The sequence below is a fragment of the Lepisosteus oculatus genome, chromosome 23 (assembly GCF_040954835.1).
Source record: "Lepisosteus oculatus isolate fLepOcu1 chromosome 23, fLepOcu1.hap2, whole genome shotgun sequence".
Taxonomy (NCBI): Eukaryota; Metazoa; Chordata; class Actinopteri; order Semionotiformes; family Lepisosteidae; genus Lepisosteus; species Lepisosteus oculatus.
The window spans coordinates 672944-682911 of record NC_090718.1 but is presented as its reverse complement, the minus strand read 5'-3'; the positions used below and the strand labels follow the sequence as shown (position 1 = coordinate 682911).

At 47.1% G+C, this 9968-nt stretch overlaps 1 protein-coding gene across 5 annotated transcripts; it reads right to left on the bottom strand.

The window, feature by feature from the left end:
- Positions 1 to 581: 581 nt before the first annotated feature.
- On the bottom strand, positions 582 to 9596 carry LOC138224582 (natural killer cells antigen CD94-like). Of its 5 annotated transcripts, XM_069182504.1 has the most exons (7): positions 9112 to 9596; positions 8389 to 8551; positions 7031 to 7117; positions 4461 to 4631; positions 3193 to 3341; positions 2056 to 2168; positions 582 to 970 (listed from the first exon to the last, which is right to left on the bottom strand). In XM_069182504.1, the coding sequence occupies exons 2-7, from the start codon at positions 8489 to 8491 to the stop codon at positions 823 to 825; spliced, it is 771 nt and encodes a 256-aa protein (XP_069038605.1). In that variant the 5' UTR covers positions 8492 to 8551; positions 9112 to 9596; the 3' UTR covers positions 582 to 822. The 5 variants fall into 5 exon arrangements, with proteins under 5 accessions (XP_069038605.1, XP_069038604.1, XP_069038607.1 ...); XM_069182503.1 differs by lacking the exons at positions 7031 to 7117; positions 8389 to 8551; positions 9112 to 9596 and adding exons at positions 5435 to 5524; positions 6193 to 7015; XM_069182507.1 differs by lacking the exons at positions 582 to 970; positions 7031 to 7117; positions 8389 to 8551; positions 9112 to 9596 and adding exons at positions 980 to 1166; positions 5435 to 5524; positions 6193 to 7018.
- Between the last annotated feature and the right edge of the window lie 372 nt (positions 9597 to 9968).

The following is a 9968-nucleotide window of genomic DNA, read 5'->3' as shown; positions in this document are numbered from 1 at the left end:
TGACCAGACAGCAGGTCAGTCAGTGTGTCAGCTGGAGCCTCAGTGCACGCTGGGACTACAGGTCACTATTCAGCACAGAAGAAAAGGCAACAATTCAACTGAAAGATGCAGTTTAGGTTCTGTGTTCCACAAGGCTGGTTATGAACATTAGTAATATCTCAACAATCCTTTCAGTCTGGTAACCTGAATCCTGTGTGTGAGGAGGCTGGACCCTGCTGGTCCCCTGTGTGTGAGGAGAGTGTCCATGTCCCCCTGTGACCTGAAACACTGCCCAGGCTGTAGAGCTCCACTCCGGCTCTGTGCAAGGGCCTGAGCCCTGTCTTTCATCTGAACCTGGCTGGACAGACGAGTCCCACACTGGTGCTGGACACAGCTCTGTGAAACTCCCTGGCTGAAGACGACCAAACTCCCCTTCTCCATTAATACTGACTGAACTGATCCTCACTCCATTAATACTGACTGAACTGATTCTCACTCCATTAACACTGACAGTCCAGATGAGACAACAGACACACAGAGTCCTGCTGGACACAGCAAGACACAGCCAAGACATCTTCACACAGGCTGGATTGTCTCAAATACAAAATATTAACAATTTAATCTGTAAAATACACAAGAAATTATTTTACATCTGAGAAATAAGCATTGACAAATTTCAAAATACAAAATTGCAACAAATTTCAGAAAGTTAGAGTAAAATCCCCATGTTGCTGTCTGTCTGTGTTCTGGCCTGGAGAGACAAGAGACCAGGATCGTCTCCAGGAATCAGCAGAGGAGTCCCAGCAGACACACTGTCTCTCTCTCTCAGGTCTCTCCTCCTCCTCAGGACAGAGAGGGGGGCTGCCAGACTCTCACAGCATCCCCCTCACAGATCCAGGGGTGAGTCTCTTCACATTCTCGTGGATATACAGTTTTCCGACCCGGACTCCAGTATACACAGTTCCCAGAGTATCTCATATCAGCTGTGACCCTGTGAGAGAGAAGGAGATCAGAGTCACTGAGCCAGTCTGCTCACCTCAACACACCAGCACCTCTCTCTCCAGCTCCCTCTGCTGTCTCAGAGAAGACCTCCTGTGAAAACTGTCCTGTTATTCCTCACATTGCTGTTGACACATAGGAGCTCAATAAGATTAACTCAGCAGAGTCCCCTGTCCAGGGAGACACATCTGTAGAAAACAAGCAGCAGAGAGTTCAAGACACTGAAAATAGTCAGTGCAGCGATTCCACCAAACTGCAAATTAAACACCACCAGTACAGTCCAGGTCAGTGAGACTCTGATCACTCATTTTATTAGACAGTTTCTACTGATTCTCATCACTTTATAGCTGCTCCTCCCTGAATTCTGAACTGAATTATTGTGATTCTGCACCCGAGTAAAAAGTCTTTGCTTTGTGTCTTTCAGTCCGTAAATCTAAATCTGAGTCTTTCTGGCAGTTTCACTCCTGAGATAAGAGACTCGGAGCTGTAGACACACGGCCAGTGTCCAGTTGACTCTGACAGAACCGACTTCAGTGGAGACAATATCAAAAACCTGTGGTGTTGTGAGACGTGACCCCGAGATTTCTCTCTCGTGTACTGAGTGTATGTGAATCACAGGTGAGTCCAGGCTGTTATGTCTCTGAGATTATTTCCAGAAGACAAAGTGCTGGAGAGTCTCTCGATGGGGTTGAAGTGACACAGCTGGGAGGAGCTACAGCTGTGATGTTCAGGAGACTCTTGTCTGCAGAGACCTGGACTGAAACGTGTGGCTGAAGTCCAGTCCTCCTGCATGACAACACTGAGAGAGAATTTCTGACATGTGATGTTCCTCCTAAAACTGCACATTTTTTAAATCTATTTGAAAAATGCACTGTGGTCTAAAATCTGTGTTTACAGGAATTAATTGGAACTTCATTTTTGTCTGCTTATTCTGACTCAGTGCTGTGGAGTTTGTAAGAATCCTCATTCTATTTTGTTTCATCTGTAATAGTGACCCAGTGACACCCTTGAAACTGTTTATGTACCATCTAGTACCAAGTGGGCTTGACAAACACACAACACAACACACACACTTACACTTCCTTGTCCAGGTCTCTTCCATCAACCCATCTCCACTCAGATCCCCAGTCCTTCCTGCTCAGACCAATCCAATAGTAATTGTTGTCCTTTACTAGACGTCCCAGGAGCTCCTGCAGAGACACACAGAGCAGGTCAGCTCACCCTGGACACCAGCACCAGTCCAGCTGGACTCCGGGTCAGCTCACCCTAGACACCAGCACCAGTCCAGCTGGACTCCGGGTCAGCTCACCCTAGACACCAGCACCAGTCCAGCTACCTGAACACCTGAACCTGAACACATCTTCCTTCTCCTCACGAAAGAGAACAGACTCACAGTGAACACATGCAGAGTGACCTCAGCTCACATATCCAGCCTCATTAGCTGGATTCAGAGACAATCAGAACGTGTGTTTCCCATCATCACTGAGAGTCAAGACCAGGTTAGAGGACTTTACTAGAGACCTTTCATTTCTACTGTTCCAGACAGTAACCATCAAGGGCAGTTTGGGATGTATAAACATCTCTTCATTACAGTACCTCAGCCATTTCTTGATTAATAATTCAAATCCATCAGTTCCTCTTCTAACCAGATATTTTCTATCTCTGTGTCCGAGTTTCCTTGGAAACGTGCAGCTGTGAGCAGGAAACAGCTGTTTTTCCAGAGTTAAACGTCCCGCTGATGGGGCTTGTCTGGGTAGCTGGTTCCACACTGTCACAGCCCTTCATGCCAGTGAGAGCAGCAGGAAAGGAGGTTGTGGGTCTGGTGTCAGCTGGGCAGTGTGTCTCCTGGGACAGGGCTGGTCTGAGATCAGAAACTGTATCTGAGCACACAGTGGGCATGATCTCACTGTGCCTGGTGTTGGGCAGCACTGCCTGTGAGCTGTAGAGCAGAGATCCATCCCCACACTCTCATCTCTCACACTGCTGCTCACTCTGCTCTGTTCACACACAGGCTGTACAGGGGAAACAGTCACTGCTTTTCAAACTCTGAAGGTGAGGACACTGATGAAGGGCTCATAAGTGGACTGATGAGGAACGTTTATTTGAGAGGAATAATGAAGAGATTATAATTTTATTTGAAATATTAAGTCGCTCCTTGTATTTTTGAATGGCTTTTCAGTGGAGGGTTTTAAAAAGTGAATCTCTTGTTCTCACCAGTTCACTCTTGTCATCAATCACCAGCAGCTGAGCTCCCACTGACGAGCAGGACTGATTCGCAGACTCCCAGGATCTCTGGTCTGTAGAGACGTAGTAACATCTTCCACTGTCTCTCCCCTTCCATCCCTCTGGACAGCACTGCTGCTCTGTACAGACAGACACACAGGAATCACCTGGATTAATACTGACTGAGCCTCAGGGATTCCTCAGGACTCTCCTCTGTACAGACAGACACACAGGAATCACCTGGATTAATACCGACTGAGCCTCAGGGATTCCTCAGGACTCTCCTCTGTACAGACAGACACACAGGAATCACCTGGATTAATACTGACTGAGCCTCAGGGATTCCTCAGGACTCTCCTCTGTATAGACAGACACACAGGAATCACCTGGATTAATACTGACTGAGCCTCAGGGATTCCTCAGGACTCTCCTCTGTACAGACAGACACACGGGAATCACCTGGATTAATAGTGACTGAGCCTCAGGGATTCCTCAGGACTCTCCTCTGTACAGACTCTCTCAGTTCAGTTCAGTGACACTCAACCACTGAGCTCCTGTACTGTTTCTCCTGGAGTCCTGCAGCACTGAGACTCACACTGACAGACGGGTCAATAGTGAGTCTCCACCTGATCGTCACTGACTGTGTAGAGAACAGCCCTGAGGCTCTTATCCTCATGTCTGAGAGTCTGTCTGTCTTCTCAAACACGTCTCTTACCAACAGCAGCATCTCCAGCTCCTACTGAGACCTGGAGTCAGGCTGCAGTCTGTCTCAGGAGAGTCCTGCACCAGCTGAGACTGGGATTTCTACACCCTCGTCATGTGATCTTACTTTCCCAGGAGTCACAGCTCTCGCCACACGCTGCAGCAGTCACTTCCTGTATTTTCACAATCAGTGTAGAGCATCAACATGACAGAACTGTTCTGTGTCTCAGTTACACACATGAGGTGAGAATTGTGTCTCCATCACTACCAGTGTATGAGACAGCGCCCCCTGTGTGCTGGTGGAAGAGGTGCCCTGATGTGTACAGATGTTACAGGTGTGTACAACCCTACTGAAGACCCGTCTGCTCTGTCAGTGCAGCTCCAGACCAACCTGAAGACCAGCTCTGTCCAAGAAACAGGTCTTGTCTCTCCTCTCTGCTGCTGTTTCACCCTGCAGACCTGTCACTCCTACACACACTCAACTCTCACTCCTACACACACACACTTCACTCTCACTCCTACACACACTCAACTCTCACTCCCACACACACACTTACTTCTCTTCCCAGTAGAAGGGTCCACACAGAACTTCTCCAGCTGTTTCCTGTATCTCTCAGCTTCACTCCTGTGTGTCTCAGATTTATTCTGGTTTCTCTCCAGCTCTGACTTCATCTCCTTCAGCTCCTTCTCCAGTTTTCTCTCCCAGTCTGAGCTGTTCTGTTTCCACACTGCAGGTCACAGCCCCAGAACACACAACATCATTTAACCAACGAGATTCATCGTTCATTCATTATATTGAATATTGAATTGTAACTCTCTGTAAACATTATTTTAATTATATTGAATTATATGGCATCATTTCTGAATGAGGACATTCCCAACACACTAGGCTCTGTAATTACATATATACTGTAGACAGATCAGTTAAAATCCTGTTTGTACATATATTCTCAGTCTCATTAATAATACTATATGTTTCTCAACCTTTTCTGTGTGTTTATAGTGTGTTTGTACCTCTATTCTCTATAATCATGAGTCTTGTTCAGTGCTATTTTCTGTTTTAGCTTGTGAAGACAAAACCACAACCTTCCCCACAGAGAAGCTCTGAATGACCAGAGGAACGTCACCATGGCAACGGGGCTCAAATACAGAAAGACCTCAACACTTCACACTGCTACAGCCCTTCAGGAAACACAACTGTGGTGTTAAAAATACTTGGAGAAAAAATAAAACACTTCACTGGCCTTGTGCAATTAGGACTTTCAGGTCATGTGACTTGTAGTCTCTTCCTGTCTCAGGCAGTAAGAGAGCAGCTTGAGCCCAGCAGCTCACAGCCTGGAGCCACAGTCCTGAACAGCAGATATCCAGAGGCTGATCAGAGCCCAGAATATCTGGTATTGCTTCACACACTCATATATAAGAAAAGGGTGACTGCGTGTAATTCAGACATCAAAGCCATTTGATCACTGTAAGATTAGACACAGATTCACACAGGTCCATATGAAATGACAGGAGCGACTATCAGACTTACAGACTGTCCCCAGGGCAATGACTGTGACCAGTAAGACACACACTGTGACTCCCAGGCTGATGGACACACAGCTCCTACTCCTGGACTGTCCTGGCCAGGGAGAGAGGGAGACAGGTGAATTCTCCCCACAGACTGGACACAGCAGGACTCTGAGTGGCCGGGGAAGTGGAGCTCAAGCAGACACCCTGACTGGAGCTGCAGGGTGTCACTGGGACTGACTGTGGAGGAGGGGTGTGAGCAGCTGAAGGCTCAGAGTGAGACACTTCAGGAGGGGGACTGACAGAGGCGTCTCCTCACACCACAGCTGTGAAGAGGTCATGTGACTGACCACTGAGGAGTGAAAATACACTGTGGTCAGAGCGAAGACCCACTGGTGCAGACTGACTGACTGAGAGAGATCACAAAGAGAGTCAGATAGAAACAGCCAAGGAGACCAGGAAACACAAAGAATAAAATGTCAGGCATGAACAGATCAGATATAAAGGTGAAATAGTGCAGCAGAGCAGACACACACTGTCAGTATGCAGGTGTGTTGACCTTTCACTGCGTCAGTTAGCTGATCAGGTCTTTCATTCTGTCTTGTTGTGTATCAGTGAGTCGCTGTCAGAGTCACAGACAGACGACAGTAACTCAGAGTTTATCAGTGTGTTACAGAACCAGTGTATCAGAGTATAACTGTGTGAGTGTATCAGAGTGCTACTGTGCTTGTGTTAGTGTCTCAGCATCTCAGTCTCTCAGTGCATCAGCTGTGTACTCACTGGTCTGCTCTCCTCCTGGCTCTCTCTCTGCTCTCCTGGTCACAGTCTCGTACACGTCCTGTGCTGGTTTCTGTAGCCCAGTGTAAACGCTGTCTGTGTCCATCTGACTGTATTAGCAGAGTCCAGTGAGACAGCTGGGCACTGAGTCACACTTAGTCTCTGTCAGGTCAGAGTGACACTAAAGCACTGGATAGCAAACAGGAACTCAGAAACCCCTCCTCCTCCTCTCCTTCTTCCTCATTCTCTCTCTTTCTAACCCTCTGAGACAGAGGAACATCTCCAGACACACTAGACTGAGAAGGAGAGGGACAGAGAGACACCATCACACTCACAGAGGCACAGAGTGAGAGAGACAGAGAGACAGCAGGAGAAAGACAGTGTCTGGTCACTCTCCCAGTGCAGCGTCAGTGTCCTGTACTGCCCAGCAGCACAACCTGTCTCTCTGGACTCTGTCCAGCCCAGTAGCAGGAGGTGTGTTCCCAGTGTGTTCCTGGATAGTGTCTGTGAGGCTGACAGTCAGATCCAGTCCCGACTCCAGCAGGGAGCTGTGTCAGCATGCGCAGGAACAAGAGACACCTGAGACTCCACAGCCAAAACGTTGTGTTTCTTCTCTTCTCTTTCAGCAGGAATAAAACTTTACCTGTTCCTCTGCAGCCTGCAAACACTGTGATCAGCTGTAAGTCTCAGGCCAGGCTGCCTGCACACTGACAGTCACACTAAGAGAGAGTGAGCACCAGTGGTAAGAGTCTCCTGTTCTTGAAGAGATGAGAATGAAGAAGGTGACTCTCAAACACACTCTTTTCCCTGTGAGAAGGACATGATGGACTGTTAGACTTACAGATCCCCACGACAGCGACTGCAGCCAGCAAGAGGCACACTGTGACTCCCAGAGCAATGAGCAGACCCCTCCTGCACCTGGGCTGGGCTGAGACAGAGAGAGAGAGACGGGTGAATAAAGAAACTCTGACCGCCTGGCACACAGCTGGGGAGGGTGAGGAGGAGACACAGCTCCCGTCCTGCGCTGTGGTCCGAGTGGGGTCAGACTTCACATGAACGAGAGCTCTGGGCAGTGAGAGAGAAAATACTGGAGAAAACCAAACCACAAGACAACAAACAGGAAACTACAGTCTTGTCAGCTTTATATAGAAGAAGGGTTACAAACAGATAAATGATATAAATACAGTTATGTGCAGTCACATTTATTTGTCTCTATAACAATATGTGCAATGTAATTAAGAAACTAGTGGTTGTGCACAAGTTTAAGACATCTTAGACACACTGAGGAGTTACAGGATATGTCTGTTCTGAGCATCTTCACTCAGAGACTCCACAGGTTTCTTACTGTGTAAAACACATCCACACAGAAGAACAGTGAGAAAGGAGAGCAGTTCAGTAGTTAGGAGCTCACTGATCCAGGAGCTCACCCAGCTGTGTCCTGAGAGAAGCCAGGGTATCGGCTTCAACAACACAGCAGGACAGCTCATCCCAGACTCCCACAGCTGCTCTGGAGTCAGAAGAGCTTCGACTCTTAATAATCCAGCTGAGTTTGGGAGGGAAGAAACCCAGCTTGGAATGTGCAGTCAAACACCTGATCACATCTCAAGGTCACCTGCACACGAGCTACCAGTGTTAAGTGTGAGTAGCTCAACCATCAAACCCACAAATAAGATCTCATGGACTCTGTGTCAGGTGTTCCTCACCAGAGCCCACTTTCTGGACTGGGAAACACAGATCTGCCAGGACTAACTGTTTAAATTCAGTGGAATCTTCCTGTGAAGATGTCAGACATGTCTACAATATGACCTGATCACTCACTACAATAACAGGCTCTCATCAAGAAAGAGAAGAACAGAAATTGCCTTTTGACATGGCTCTGTACAGTATGGTATTCACAGCTATTTCAGGAAATGACATCATGGAGAATTAGAGGACAGATTAGCAGAAGTGAGGGAGGTCTTGACTGCTGCCCGGCCTCCTAAACTTTCATTAACACTCAATATGTGATCCTGCTGTAACACACAGTCATGACATGAATATTTTTCACTAACGTTTGACCACAGTGTTCCAGTGCAGCAGACAGACAGTATCACAGTGCTCCAGTGCAGCAGACAGACAGTATCACAGTGTTGCAGTCCAGCAGACAGACAGTATCACAGTGCTCCAGTGTCAGAGGCAGCTGTGGGGGTCTGTACTCACTGTGGGGGGATCCTGGCTGTGCTGGAATAGTGGTGATGGTTGGGCTCCTCTGTCCCTGTATGTTAGTGAATTTGATGTCAGCGTAGGTCACATCTTCAGCCATGGTGTCTCACTGTCTCAGCGTCTTTAAATTGTCTCTTTCTCGTCACGCTGGGCTGCCTCTCTGCACAGAGACAGAAGGAAGGGTACTGAATGAGGAAGAGTCAGAAGGAGGAGTTTTCTCAGTTCCTGTTGTTGTGACTCAATGCCCCCTTCTCATTTCAAACCTTTCTGCAGTTCTAATCCTGTAACATACAGTTGGAACATAAAATATCCTCCATTTAAGTTCCACTTGTTTGATTCTACATATTAACATAATAGATTAGTTCTATTTAGACAGATCCAAGACTTTTTGAAAATCATTTGCTGCTTCTACAGTGTTTACTAATCCTATTAGTTTGGCATCAAGGGCAACCTGACTAGTTTACTAGTGTGAAGATCTCTAGGAAGTTGCTCAGACAAGTCCTGCCTCTTCTGAATCTGTGCTGACTGGTCCCCAGTATCTGACTTCCACACAGGTGAGCCTCTACTTTACTGAAGAGCCTGTTAAAGTTTCTAGATCTCAATCTTCAGCATCAGCTGTTCATTTTGAGGAAATGTCTTCTGACAACCAGCCTCCTCCTCTCATCACTAGACAGGCTGTTCTCTGCTTTACAGACAAGTACAGTCAGTCAGTGATCTCACCTGTTGGTGAACTAACTGCAGCCTCAGGGGTGATGTAGAGTTATTCTTCTAGGGCAGAACATCTCTGATAAAACACTGCGTGTAAGTGATCACACTGAAATAAAGGTATATCAATCCAGTCAGGTCCAGACAGTCAGAGGAGTCCTGTCCCATCGCCAGTGACTCTGACACAGAGCACAGACTGGAGGTAAATGCTCTTTCACACTGCAACAGTCATGCAGTTGTCAACTGTAGTGATTTGCTAACTCTGGTGTAAGGAAACTGCAGCACGTGTCTTGGTCAGTCATTGAGAAACAGACCTGTAACTTCCTCATCCAGCTCAGTACCTCGCACGGAGAAGATCTAGAAACAAATTAAAACAACTCTCGGATGAAGTGCATGAGACTTGTATTTCTAGCATTGCAGACAAAAACATAGCCTGTACACAAAAGTGAAACAGCGAGGTGTCTGCTTACTCATGTGAAGGATCTGTGTTTGAATCTATTTCATCAGCAAAAGAAATAAAAGCTGCTATAATACGATACTCAAATTCACACCAGCAGCTGCAGTTCTCCTTTGTTCCATGACTGAGTATCACAGTATTATTTACACACACTCATCTAGTGCATGTTAGTATAAATGCAGTTATAAATCTGCAAACTATCATTTATTTGTCAGGGACTTTCAGTTCTATACAAACACGAGACAGACAGTTTACCGTCCTGTGTCCACATGGCCTCTATATGAACTTACTGATGAGATGAACTGAAAGGTTCTGATTCAGAGCTGCAGTTCGTGACCATTGGACCAGCAGCACTGCTGAGCTCTCAGCGCCGCACTGAGCACAGGGTCAGCTGCTCTGCTGCTCTGTTCCGGAC

Bases quoted from the DNA above. Each gene is read 5' to 3' on its own strand.
- LOC138224582 (XM_069182503.1), bottom strand. From the start codon at position 6,295: ATGGACACAGACAGCGTTTACACTGGGCTACAGAAACCAGCACAGGAC. The intron at 5,525-6,192 runs GTGAGTACACAG...CTCCCTGGCCAG, and splicing joins GCCAGGAGGAGAGCAGACCA to GACAGTCCAGGAGTAGGAGC. The intron at 3,342-4,460 runs GTAAGTGTGTGT...CTGTCTGTACAG, and splicing joins CCCTTCTACTGGGAAGAGAA to AGCAGCAGTGCTGTCCAGAG.